At 30.6% G+C, this 14,899-nt stretch overlaps 1 protein-coding gene across 1 annotated transcript; it reads right to left on the bottom strand.

Annotated features, from left to right (window-relative positions):
* Positions 1–3,923: 3,923 nt before the first annotated feature.
* Positions 3,924–5,607, bottom strand: LOC114415335 (ethylene-responsive transcription factor RAP2-4-like). Its single transcript, XM_028379966.1, has one exon. It carries the CDS (start codon positions 5,068–5,070, stop codon positions 4,162–4,164), a length of 909 nt encoding a protein of 302 aa, XP_028235767.1. The 5' UTR covers positions 5,071–5,607; the 3' UTR covers positions 3,924–4,161.
* Positions 5,608–14,899: the final 9,292 nt, after the last annotated feature.

Here is a 14,899-nt window from a genome sequence, read left to right on the forward strand (position 1 = left end):
TTAAAACAAAGTGTAGGATGGGAATAAAAGTTTAATAGAACAGAATGGAAATATTTTTTTCAAATAAAATTTATTATATATGCTTCGTTTCTAGGAGGTTTCATAATTTTGTTTCTTTTACTTTCTTGATTTAGGTTTGCTGTCATTTTCTGTTGAATATTTTAGATTGATATGTTTTATATTAATGTGGGATAACTCAATGTTTGTGGGCATTTAGATTTGGATTTGAATTTTTTTTTTATTCCAGGTCAATCGAGAGTTAGATCCCTTAGTGGGTTTGTTGTAGTTTGATGTGTTTTTGTACTATTTTTAAAGTCTATGAATTTTTAAATTTGCATAATGGCATTGTTGTGGCTTGTATTATTAGTATTTTTTTTACGGAAGTTGATTACTAATTAAAGCTAGGTCTTTATGGATTTAATTATTTGTACTCGTGTTATATAAATTGAGGTTAACGAGCATTTGCATGAGTCTTAATGATTATATTTGCATGCTACAATTATAGGCGCAGCTACTTCAATTAATTATTGCAAATTTGTAACGAGTTATTTTTTTTTTTACTTCAACAAGTTTTTTTTATGTTTTTTTAGAGAATTTTAATAATGTTAAAAACTTGTATTATTGCTTTTCTAAGGTTAATTTTTTTTTTTGAACAAATCCAAGGTTAATATTAGGTTGCGGGTAAAGTATGTTTATTTATCGGCCGTTTATACTGTTAGGTTTCCTAACCTATCTAAATTGACAAACTTTAGTATTTGCTGGTTAAGCCCTATTTATGATGATGAGCTTGTTTCTATATTTATGCATATAGACCTCTTGGCCTACCTAGGCTAAAAGCTCTGCTGCCCTTTTTGTACGCCTTGTAATAAAATAAGGCTTTTAATTTTCACCAAGAAAAAAAAAAGATTCAACTTTTAAACAAATTAATAAAGCATGATATATATATATATATATATATATATATATATATTATTCTTGTCGTTTGAAATTTACATTATATTTCTTTTAACTTATATATTGATGATACACTTATACTTATTAAACTATGCTAGACAATAATTGTCGACTAATAAGTAAAGAGTAAAGTCTTACTTTAACCTTTACGTTTTTAATTTTATGAAATATTTATTTTTGTTTTTCTTATCTTATAAAATGTTACACCGTTCAATTCTTTTCTCCTATACTTTCATGAATTCAAGAACTAAAGTAAACTATATTTTTCAAACTAAAAATTAAAGTATGAGTTTTATATAATCAACGCCTAAAGTTAAGTTTTATTTAATAACAAAATGTACATATATAGCAGCAGGGCCAGCAACTTCAAACATAGTCATATGTGCCTCTAACAGTTATCGCTCTCTCTTTTTGTTTATAGGATTCATTGAACCAAAACAAACAAGGGTGTTTTGCAAATCTAAATCTGTACACGCACAAACAGAAATCAAAACTTAAATTACTGATTCTGTAATCGTTAAAATTTAGAAATAAATCAATTGGGTTTAATTATTTGGTTTAAAAGTCAAAAAGCACGTTTTGAACTCATCATAGTTGTTTTTTTTTTTATTACAAACTCATCATAAAAATAAGAATTTGTATTGATCCAAAAGTAATGATTATGTTTTGAAACTTAATCCAGCTTACTATAGAATTGATTTGACTTGAAATGTATTTTTTTGAACTCATTGTAAAAAAATTATTTGTAATTATCTAAAAGCAATCATAATATTTCAAAACTTATTATAAATTTGATTTTTTTTTTTATTTTACTGTTAGTTTCTCGGTTGATACTTAATATAGAAGATATGCAGATTTAGCTATGATAAAATATTTTATTATTTAAAATTAAAACATTTCATATTATTTCTACTTACATACAATAAGTTGGAGATCGATTCTCTCCCTTTTGTCGGATCATGTTGTTGGGACTTGGGGTAAATGCTCATTTTTATTCTAAAGGAACCTTATCATAACTATTACAGAATTTACTTATCAACTTAAGAACTTAAAACAAGAGGAGAAAAAATAAATTAAACAAAAATTGAAATCCTAATTAGCCAAGGTTTCAGCATTAGGATGAAATTATCTTCATCTTGGCAGAGTGATAAGTTGTTATACTTTCTCTATTATATCTATTGGCATGTTGGCTGCATCGGCATCATCGTCAACAATTGGACGTCACGTCCATAAAAGAACAAATACTATGTGCCAAAAAGAATAAAAAGAAACAAAGATAAGCAAATTGCAAGTATGATTTTCTTTTTTTTCTTAACGAGATTTTATCCTCGCTTAACTCGCTCTACTAACACTATCTTCTTAGATCTCAGGATTTGATTGTGCTATGGTTCTGCTTCACTGACCGGATAACGTACTAGTATTTGCGCATTGAAAGATGAAAGATAAGTCTTAACCCAGAAAAAAATGGAGAGATAAAGAAATTTAGTTTTTATAATAAATGTAACCCATAGTATTACTTCGGTTTGAAAATAAATTTAAATTTTAATATATCTTACAAACGATGGCAAATTAGAGAAATTTAACTAATGATTTCGTAACAAGAAATATTAATATTCATGCAAGATTCTCAGCGTTCGAACTAGCATAGGAATAAATTCTCACAGGTCTAAAAAAGCAAAGGAGAACATGTCTTCCTAACTACACCATATGTGAATTTATGAGGGAGGCATTAGCGACGGATTATTATAGTCAGAGTAAAGGATAATAAGAATTAGGGGATGTGTCTCATTGAATGAAGTAAATAAATGGCAAGAAATCACCCCCCCCCCCCCCCCCCCTATCACATGTGATAAGATTGGGCAGACAATATTGATGAGAATAAATCTGAAGTCAAATTACAACTGAACTCAATTCACACAATGTAACATTCAGCTTATTATGTGAACCTTTTTGTTGGCTAAAATTTACACGAATTTAATTATGGTGTGTATTTTAGTTTATTTGAATGAGACCTATCTATTAAGAGTCTAACTCAATAGTTAAACAAGACGTATCAGTGTTATAAATTCTTAATATTATATTCAATTTTTATGAATAAAAAAATAAGAAAAAATTTGCCTAAATTTTATCAAATAATTAGACATTAAGAAATGACGTGTAAATTTGTTGTTTTTTTTTTATAAAAAAAAAAGTCATGCCTAACATTAACACTATGTTTGGAAAAGATAAAGGAAATAAAATGAATGAAAATAGATAGGTGAAAAAAGAAGAAATAAATAAGTAAGAAATAAAGTGAAAATAAAATTATAAAGTTGTTTGGTTAAAAAGAAAAATGAATTATTAATTATTAATTTGTTGAAATTGTATTTCTACATCAAAGTTGTATCATATTTTGTACAATAAAAACGAGATATAGGAAAAGAAGATAGAATTGTGAAATATGATATATGCATGGTGTACGTGACAGTTTGAAAAAAAAACAAAAGTTATAAAAAAAATTATTATTAATATAACTAATAAGTTTGTGAACGATCATGATTCTTGTTCTAGATCACTCATCACTGGAAATGGTTTTTTGGCTATAGCCCGAGAGATTCATAAATTGAATGGAATACTGGAAAATGAATTATACTGCACTTCCTTGGATGCTCAACTACAATCCCTAGTGTCGTGTTTCCAATTTATCGTGAGAACACTTTGTTAACTAGTTTTTAAAATTAGTTAACAAAAAATCAACGATATCAATAAAAATAAAATTAGTTATACAAAAATAATATTTCTGTAGGGCTACTCAGCGTTCACGAATCACTTATAGTGGGAAAAAAGATTAACATCGTAGAGAAGTGACCGACGTCATGTAGCTCATTGAATGTCAGCTGTTGAACAGAGTGTATTTCCTGTATAGACCTGCATGCTATGTTGAAGAATGAAGAGTGTATACATTAATTCAGGAATTGTTAACACACAAATAGTAGAATAATATATTTTATAAGATGATGAAATTGAAGTAGATTACAGCGATGCACTTGAAAAACATATTAAGCGGACTAATTCTCCCTGGTCAAGCAAGAAAAAAACCAGCTGTGAGCAAGGTAGAGAGATTATACACAGAATAGTACTAGCCCTGCAATTGCCAAAAACTCCATTGCAGTAGCAGCCACCTAAGAGACACTAAGACCTAGACTAGACCATACATAATAGGACACTTCACAGAGAATCCCAATCGATCTCATAAGAGGGGTACTTCTGGAGATTATAATTATCCGAATCACCTTCCCACTGAGCCTCGCTCACGTCAGCAAACGTCAGATCCGAAAGCGGCGAAGAACCTTCCGACGACCAGGACGCAGCTTCCACCTTACAAGAGTTGTTGTTCTCCTTGTCGGAAACAACCTTCTCCGCGAGTTTGGAACGCGACTTCCTCGGAGGCTTCTCGGTCTTCCCCTGTTTCTGCAGCTCAGCCAGGCCTTCGCAAATGGCCTGAAGCTTGGCGTCAACAGCGGAATGAAGAGGCTTGTACTCCCCGAAATCACCACCGACGGAGGAACCCTGGTGTCGCAGGTTTGGGAAGTTGAGCCTGGCGAAGTCACCTCGGAGCTTGTACGCGGCCTTGTCGTATGCCAGAGCGGCTTCCTCGGCGGTGTCGAAGGTTCCCAGCCACAGCCTGGTCCGGTTCTTGGGAAGTCTGATCTCAGCCACCCACTTTCCCCAGTGCCTCTGTCTCACCCCTCTGTAAAGCTTCGTGGGCTTCGGAGGCATGCCCGCGTGCTTCATGGGGATGGGCTTCGGCCCAAGGAAGCTCAGGGTGTTGCTGCGATTCTGATGCTGCTGGGCCTGGATCTGGATTTGGGCTTGGATCTGAGAGATCTGAGATGGGGTTAGGTGGTTCAGGCCCACAAGAGATGTGGGTTGCGCTTGCCCGAAGCCAATTAAGCTTTGGGTGTTGCTGGATAACCCGTTTGAGTAAAGATTAGGGAGGGAGGGGGAGGAAGGGAAATAGTTGGGAGAAGGACTTTTCATAAAAGGTTCAAGAACTTCCATTAGTTCTCCCCTGAATGGATCTGAGTGATGTTGAAACTCTGGGCTGCTGCTGTAAAAATCCATCAAAGCTGCCATGATACTAATTAATTCAACCTGCGTCTTTCTAAAACTTGAAGAACAGGTGGTTAATTAAAACACCCACTGACAAAAAAATTTAAAAAGTTTTCTACAAGAAAGGAAAGGATGAAGGAGATTTCAAATAGACAACCTCTTCAGTCCCGGAAATAAAAAAAGAGAGAGAGAAATTAGCTTTGAGGGATCAAAAATAACCCTCTTGGCTGGTTTCAAAGAAAAAAATAATTATGAAAATTAATTTGACTAGCGAAATTCGACAATAAAACCTGGATCTCGTTTCTGAAAACACCTGGCTTTCGAAAAATCCTTCTAAGTTTGCTTCTTGGTGAATTAATAGACAAACCCGAAAATCTTAGCTTGAAAGACAGATGATTAACAGAAAGGGATTCAGAGAAGCGGGGTGTTACAGAGGGGGGAGGGAAGGAGAAGAAGAAAGATGAACCACACAAACTAAAAGCTCTCGAGAAAATGATGGAGACAAAAAAAAAATATATATCTGTGAGTAAGTACCTCTCGCCACTCTTGGTTTTGGCTTTCGGAGTCTCTCTCTGTTATATAGCACCCTATCACCTTGATTACTATTGTTAATCACTTAATCAATCCCCTAATTATCGCTGTCGTAACCACTGGTTAGTTTCAGCTAATTGCAGTTCATGACGCAAGACACACCCCTCATCGATTAAGGTACCCACCAATCAATTAGCAACACGTGGTCCTATCAACGTTGGATAATTGACACGTGCCCGCTCCAAACCGGCAGGTGTCGGTGTCTTTTACGTTGTCATTTTCTTTGGATTGTCTTAAGCGTGTTGACCGTATTTAGTGCGAGTTCAGACCAACTACTTATCCTCAATAGTTTTGAATTCTAAATTTTCTAATGCATCCTTCAATTCCTCTCTTTTTCTATTGCCTCGGTTGTACGTTTACTTTACTATTCAATTTAATTTAATTAGCTTAGAAGATTGAACTTCTGCATAGATGAGTTGTTTTATGAAAATAACTATCAGTCCAAGTTAAAGAAACAAACGACTAATTCATTCTTTAAGTGATTTTTTAAATAAGTAATCAGAAGATAATGTATATCTTATGAGGAGGGGCGTCAGTGTCCCATTTCAGAAGTGGAGAGCCGTTTCCTCTTTTGTTTATGGGCAAGATAATGGATGGTCAGTTTATAAATTTAATTTTATATGTATCAGTTAGTATTGCGTTGTTTAATATATAAATAAATAATTGAACCAACTTATGTGGTAGATCAGACGGGAAAGTTTTCTCTTGTAGTAGTTAGTAAGTAGAACTAAAATTAGGTCATATATAGTACAGAATTTCTGATGAACCATAACAGAAAACCAGAAGAATGAAGAGCCTAGAGTCCTGGACGCAGAAAAATGAATGACGGGGGCCAAGCCTACCCAGCAAAGATACATGCTATCATCCACCAGCGCAATTTCAATATTTATCCTCATTTTTTTTTAATCTGAGAAAAGTTATTAAATAGATGAAAGAATAAAATAATTTTATGAAATTAATTTTCTTTGTTAGAAATAATGCAGCACAACAGCAAACATTCCAAAATTTATATATATTATGAATTGTAAATGGAACAAATAATAAACATTGTGATGAAAAGTTAAAATGATGCATATTTTGGAGCTTTTTTTTTTCCTATTAGCACTACATATTTACTATGGGACAAATGGATTACTATTTTTTTGAAAATAGTATTATATTAAATACTACAATAAAACCATTTAATTAAAAAATTATTAAAGATTTAAAGTTTAGCGAATTAATTAAATAATTAGATAGTAATATAGTAATAATAAATAATTTTATTTTTAAAAAAGAGAATTTTATTAATTAGTATCTCAGGGTTAAAGAATCAATAGTATAAAGTTTATATCAAAAATCATTTTCAAGTGTATTAATAATATTTTTAATAATACTTATTTAGTCTTTATTTATTAATTACTTTTAAGATAGTGGTTTATATTTGTCATAGATAAAAATATAAGAAAAACAAATATCATATTCATGATTTTCAAAAATGTAAAGTACTTAAAAATAAATTTAAAAAACTTTAAACCGACAGATAAATTAAACCATAGAAAGAAACAAATTACTTCAGTACTATTATATATTTTTCCTGCGACCTATGTTCAAATCAATACTAGTATTAATAGGAGATCATAATTAGTAAAGACTACAGATCATTAATTAAGCAGGTAGAAAAACTGGTACTGGTAAATGGAATGTACCCGAAAAGAAAAAGTTGTTAGTTACGTTAATTCGCGGTCAATAATAGTATTAAAACCTAGACAGTAGAGAGGTACCTAGAATGAGGTGGCTACGTGGGCGTCGAATCAGAGCCGTTGGTTGTTCAGAAGAGGCAAGATGAAACTATTGCGAGACGATGATGTCATGGTTACATAGAAAAGATAGTGACTGTTACCGGAGTGGGCCCAGAACGGGGTGACCGGCGGGGCCAGGGAGGATAAAAGGGTCACTTCACTCACTGCCAGTGCCGCATGCTTAACCATGGTTAAATTTGCGCGTTGACTGTGGTTGGGTATAGACGTGGTTTATGGCGTAGGATTGAAGCAACAATAATAGAACATGGGAGTGAGGCAAACTCTTGAAATGCGGCGCCAGTAGGTGCGTGGGTGACATGGAATGGAATCTTGGATTCCACGCATTTTTTGTGCGCACTCTTCTCGCCTCGCCTACTCATAACTCATACGTAAAATAAATTACGTAGTATTGTATAATTTATTCTATTTAATGATTTTTTATTTTAAATATTCTTTATCTTGTGTAAAATCAAAACAAACATTTTAAAATTCTTAATTAAATTAACTAATTTTTAGTTATGACAAATTAGTTAATTTAATCTTATAAAATAGATCATCAAGAGCAAATATTCTAGTCATATTTTGTGTTATTATCACTTGTTACACTTTGAGTTACTCAAATAATTTAATTTCGTAATAGTACTGCTTCGACTCCCTTGGTCAGACAACGCACGACCGGTCTTATATTTAGTTTTTTTTTTTTTACTCACACATTTGAGATTAGAAAACTATGTACTACCTGCATGCCCTATAACTAAATTTAATTACTAGATACATTGATTAAATAATTCAATTAATAATATTTAATTTTAAAAATCTTTCTAAAATATCCTTCATGTAAAATATGAATAAATGATTCACAGGAAATAATATTTTATTAAATAAAAAATATAATAAAAATATTATCATTGAGATAAAAATTAGTTAATATTTACTTATATTGATGTTTAATTTTTTTTATTAATATTTAAGTCGAAAGGAAGTACCTATTATAGTTTCTTCAATCAATCGATCCTCACTTCTCTTCCATTTTTAGAATCCAATCGAGACCAGCGTGCCATCAATCCTTAACTCCTAAGCACCCCTAACTGCTCACGCGTGGAGGCGTGAAGATCTCGAGATGGGATAAATATCGGGATAAGATATTCTCTCAAAATATCGAATTGGTCAATTACAACACATCCTTATATGTATCTTGATGTTTGTCCTAGAAGAATAAATTACACTTTCACTTTGATTGTTTCTAAATCTCCTTTCTCTAAGGCATGATTTAGTTCTAAAAAGAATAATAATTTACATTTGACTTTATTTTTTTTTATTGAAATGACTTTGAATCTATTTATCACTTTATTATTTAGTGAAACTGGTGTAATTGTAATAGTGGATGATTTGTTTTCTTAATACTTTGTATCCTGATCAAAACCAGCAAAGATTTAGTCAAAACAAAAAAAAATTAATTTTAATAGAAAAATACTACATTCATTTAACTTTATATAAAAAAATATATAAAACATTTCACAAAATAATGCCTCAGTCTAATGTAAGAAAAGTTTTTGAATTCCAAAAGAGCACTTATGAAGATAAGATACTTACCCTTACTCGCTCCAAATTAATGAGAAAATGCTCAAACCTACTACTTTCCCTGTTCAATTTTTTGTTTTATTTTTTTGCTTAAGTATATTTTTAACTTTTGAATTGTTAAAAAAATAGCTCATATAATGGTAATTTATGAATGATAAAAGAATCTATGTAACAAATCATAATCATTAAAGTAAGATGTGAATTTGGATTACACGAATTCCGGATTAGTGTTAGCCGCTAAGGATAAACTTTATGTTTTTTTTTTTAATTTGTATTGTTTATGTAGTATTTCTTTCTTACTTTTTAATTTTTATAGTTGAGGTGAATAGGTGGTGAATGGTGATGGACGAACTCAAACTCGGTGTGTTGGTTAAGTTAGTTGACCGAATTGATGAGGTCATTAATGAGAATCCCGACAAATAAACAAATAATAAAATTATTTTTGATTTTATATTTTTCAGTAAAATTTTAATTTCTCATTTTTTTAGTTTATCCTATTAATTTTATAAATATTTTTTTAATTCATATTATTACAACAACTTGGTAAACTTAGTAATACATAACAAATTTTAAGAGATATTATATCGTATGAGCGTTTGTTATGCTAATCAAAGTTAATTTAGTTAGTGTAAAAAATTTACAAGAGAAACAATTTAGTTTAATAAAATAAACATAATAAAAAATTAAAATAAAAACCCAAAATATATTTTAGCGTATATTATAATGCAATGTATTTTTATAATGAATTTTTATCTCTTTCATTCGACACTCATTTTATCTTATACGTTTTTTGTTTTATTCTCAAACTCTTTCTTTACTATAAAGTTGTTCGTCAGATTACTTGGATCAGAAACGGGATACTGAAATGGTTCATTTAATTCTAAAAATTGACTTTGTGAAGAATTTATATTTTTGTTGGTACATCGTGAAGATATGACATAGAACTGATTTAACCGGTTTAATTTTAACATTGTAAAATTATAAATATATATTTTCTGTTTAACAATACTTGTATTATTAAAAGTTAAAATAATATTATTTAATTATTACTAATTTATATAGTTGTACAAGTTTTCTTTTGGTATATTAGTTGTAGAAGTTTAGTGGGATTTCAACTTTCAATTTACTTTTTTTCCCTCACATATTCCCATATCTAGAAAGAATAAATGCGGCATAGTCCACTTTTCTACTGAAGGCTAAATTAGATAGATTCCTTTCATATTTATCATGCTTGTGTATTAGTTTAAATGGAGTTAGAGATAATAGGTAAGTTTGTTTAAATTAAAATAATAATAATTTTAATTAAGGGAGTATAGTCTAGAGGGTGAGAAAGTTATAAATTTTGTGATATTGTATTCAATTTTTACTGGTATTTTTTTAAAATAAATGTTTTTATGCAAATATTTTTAAGGGAACAAATAAAATTTACTTTTTAAAATAAACAAAAAAACTATTTTTTACGTAAAAATAATTTAAACAAACATACTTAAAAATAAAATAAAAATCTTATTTTATTAAAATAAGCGTTTATTTTAATAAATAATTTTAGATAAACTGATTCAATAATTAGAATGATTAGCTTGTTTTGTTAGTTGTTCACCGGTAGAAAATAATTTCGGGGGCCAAAAAAGTATAGTATATATTTTTCATTGATAATATTTCGAGCTTGAATAAACCTAATTTTTAAATTAATACAATCACATTACAAGCTAATGATTGTAAAATCATTTTCTTCAAATTAACAGGAAATTTTGAAAATACCGTTAGACGGAGTTTTTAAACTTAATTAAATATGAGAGTTTTTTTAATCAAAATAGGGCGATTTTCAAATAAATAATTAAAATGAGTAGATTTCCAAAAAAAAATGAAATGGACAAATCGGATTTCATATAAAAAAAGTGTTTTGAAACACGATTTTACTTTTCAGTTTTCTATATTTTTTTATTTTAAAAAAATTCTGTGGCAGATGATAAGCTGCCACAAATTGTTTCGAAGCAGCCACAAATTGTTTTCTTTTCGTATGTATACTTATTTTATTCTATAGAAGAAGAAATTAAGAAGATAAATAAAATAAGTTTAGAGAAACTATCTATTTTCTTATCATATAAATACTCATGAGAAAAATATCAAAGTTGAACTTAATTATATGTATATCGTCTGTCTCCAAAATCACTTTCTTCTGGTCCTATGTCACTCAAGCTTTGCTTCGCACATGCTCACCATAAAGTATTTAGTATCTACGGTGAACAATACTGACTGATCAAGAAACGCTAAGTTTAGGCAATTCACATTCTAACGCATCTTTCTTGAAAACATGTTACTTGCTTGTCACGGTAAATTACTCCACAAAAATATAACGACTCTTCATCTTATTAATAATTGTACCGATAATTATTGATTACGACCAAACTCCGTCGTTCGATTACCATGTCTCTCTGAAAAAAATAATGTCAATTTTGTTGTCAAGACAAAACCCAGCTGAATTATATATAAGAAGTTTTTGCCCCAAAATCTCGAGTTTTCCTTTCAAGGCAAAACCTAGCTAGTCGAGCTCGAATTTGATGTACAAAGTTAGAAGACAGAAGAGATTTATCATTTATGTGATTCACTATATCGAGCCGGGACTCATATTCCATGACCAGTGTTGAGTGTTATCAAATTTATTGATAATACTCACAAGGGGCAAGTTGATTGAATTTTAGGACACAATGTTAGTACTGTTTAGCAACCACAAACAAGGCCGAAAATTAAACGAAAGCAGGTAGCCCAAGTTACAATAAGGTAAGAAAGTCCAATTGATGGAAAATGAAGAATTAATTGACTTTGTCACATTGCACCCCGATTTTCAACGATTTGAGCTGGAAAGGTGGTAAGATAGAGTAATGGGGTCTCAATTGATTAGAGTGGCATGCATTGTTGAGAAGCATAGGGCATTTCTGCAAATGGAGTAACCAATCCAATGTAACCGTCGTTTTCAAGTCGCAGCCAGAGATATTTCGATAGGATTTGGTGGGGGCGCAAGTTACTCCAATTTCAACTTTTTCACGGCACCGCACATGCCTAAGGATAATCATATCATGTCCAATACCTTCCACCATTCTTTTATATTCCCTCTAGTAAGCTCTCAAAAGCCTTAGGAAGAGGAGCTCTTATTAAATGGTTTTTAATATTTATTTATTTATTTAACTTGTTGGAATTATGGATTCACACATAGGTCACTAAGCCCATTGTGAGTGTGGGCATAATAAGGAGAACCAACATTGAAGGCTAATGGATATTTTAATAATACATAATGAATTGAGGGCCATGGTTGGAATGTTTCTCGAGAGAGAGCAAGTTGCATGCGCCTAAAGTGATCTCTCTTTTGTGCCATTCACCTCTTTTCACCACAACTTTTTTCTTTGCCTTTCATTTCGCTGTTTCACAGAGAAACGCAAGCCTTTTTGGTCTAATTTATTTGTGCCAATCGGGTACTTCACATCAAAGACTCCCCTTACGAAACTGTGCCCATAATGAGTGGCTGTGGCATATGGGATAAGTGGTTAATTAGTTAATCCAGAATTAGCTATTGAGGAGCTTCTGAATTATTAAAGGCAATTTGAGTATCACGTGAAAGATTAGTTTCACAATCAAAAGACGTGAGAAAACCTTATTTTAATTGTTTGAAATTAAAAAAAAAATGAAACTTTACCTTTTATCTTACTTCCAAAGTTGCAACAACATTTTGATTGTTGATGACCAACTTCAAAATTTAACTTGTATGCAAACCAAATTCCAATATTATTGCTCGTCAGACAAACTGAATTTTTAAACTGTAAAATTATTTATTATTACAAAAAAAACTGTACTATATTATTTATTGGTTCATTGGTTTAATTGAATAGCATAACCCTCTAACTCATGATTAACACAATTAGATTATCTCATACTCACTGCTACTTGTCCACTTTGTATAGCAATACTTAAATATAATAACAGTGATCATATTAACTAATAATTCATAATTATTGTGATAAACGAAAAGTACAAATTTAGATTATACAATCATATAAGAATGATCAAGAGGATACATGTGTTTCCATTCAGAAAAAAAAAGAGATACATGTGTTCTTCATAGGCTAGATTTTTTCCCCATGTGTCTTTTAAAACTTAAATTAATGAACTTAAAAAGATGCCAAGATATTTGATAAAATTAAATTATATAAATGAGTCAAATTAAATGTTTAATGAAGTTTACTTACTTTATGAAATAAGAGTATTCGAATGAAAGGAAATGTAAAGAAGGATAGAAAGAAGAGAATGAAGATCTGAAAAAACAAATGAATTATTTAGATAGTTTTAGGTATTTATATATACAGAGGGATAAGTGAACAATGCTTAAATATCAATGTCTTTTTCAAAACACATCCAAACTTTTAAGAATATTTGGTTGTTTCGGATAAACAACCAACCAATACAAATTAATTTTTGTTTAAAAAAAAGACAAATTAATTTTGGTATATCACTATATCTTATTGAATATTTAAGTTTGGAGGTGATAATATATTAGGTTCGTAAAACTTGTGGGCTTGAAACACGTTGTTTGTAGAATTCAGTACTGTTGAAACACCATCAATGTGGACTCTAAGGCGTGACCCAACCCTTCACGACAATTAAATCCTGATATGTATATTTTTTCTGGACCAAAGCCCCTAACGTCCCCATGAAGTTTAAACTAAATACTAGTATTTTGGATTTCTAATAACATATGTAAATGCATTGGGCTGGGCTCAACAATCACATCATTAAACTGCAAAGGGAGGGGGGTTGGACTAGGAGGAAGGAACGGGCCTGAATAGCCCGAGTTCTTTTCCCTGCTATTTTTCCATGTTTGAAGTGATAAATGCGAATATTTTGTTTAGTTGTCAAGTGTGTCATTTGGAGCAGGGTTATGTATGAATAGGTGGAAAATAATAAAATCAAGGGGAATGAAATACAATAATATTATGTTTTATTGTCTGAGTTGATAAAGTAAAGTTGAAATATAGTACAAACTAATGAATCTTATTTTATTTTATTCTATATTTGTCTTTCTAATTTAGGAGGAATGAGATTAAAAGAAAATCATTTCATTTTATCATTACACATTCAAACAATGAAGTTGATGTTTTTATTTCATTATGTTGTATTTATCTTTGTTCTATTTTAATTCGTTCTATTCTTTTTCATCTCTTTCTATCAATTCAAACATAGAGTGAGTGATATTACATCTTTTTATTCACTAGTCATTCAATCCATTCATTATAAATTTAAGCAAAACACTCACTTATAAAGATCAAGTTTAATTGATTGGATTAATAATTATTACTGGATTATTAATAAACCATCAGCCATAATTTTCTAAACCAAATAATTAAAATATTGAATCGACCATGATTATAGTAGGAGTAGAGATTTGTTGTAGATTCTTTTAAAAACAAACCTCGCAAGGAGAGATTTTTTTTTAAAAAAAAATTTGTTAGCAAGTGAAAAAAAGAACTCTATTTTCATTGCTTGAAAGGTTTCATGACCTAGCCTTATAGTTTACCAATGGATCTTGGAATTAAGCTCCATGTCTCAGAAGGAGGAGATCCTTTATCTAACCTCTCTGCTTGTAAGAGGATCATTCGTCACATCATACATCTCAGTATTTTGAGAGCTGATAGTATTCAACTCATAATTAAGCTCAGCCAATACATGGTTACTCAAATGTTTTACTTACAAGAAGTTCAACACCAACTACATAATTTGAAATAATCTCCTACGCAATTACTTCTATTTCTAGTTCAATCTTCTTTCACTATTTCTGCTTAATTATGCAGATGTCTACTATGGTAACTGCTTATTAGAGGCTCAATAATGCCGGTAATTTTACCCGTAAG

Source organism: Glycine soja, chromosome 6 (genome assembly GCF_004193775.1).
Source record: "Glycine soja cultivar W05 chromosome 6, ASM419377v2, whole genome shotgun sequence".
In the NCBI taxonomy this organism is placed as follows: Eukaryota; Viridiplantae; Streptophyta; class Magnoliopsida; order Fabales; family Fabaceae; genus Glycine; species Glycine soja.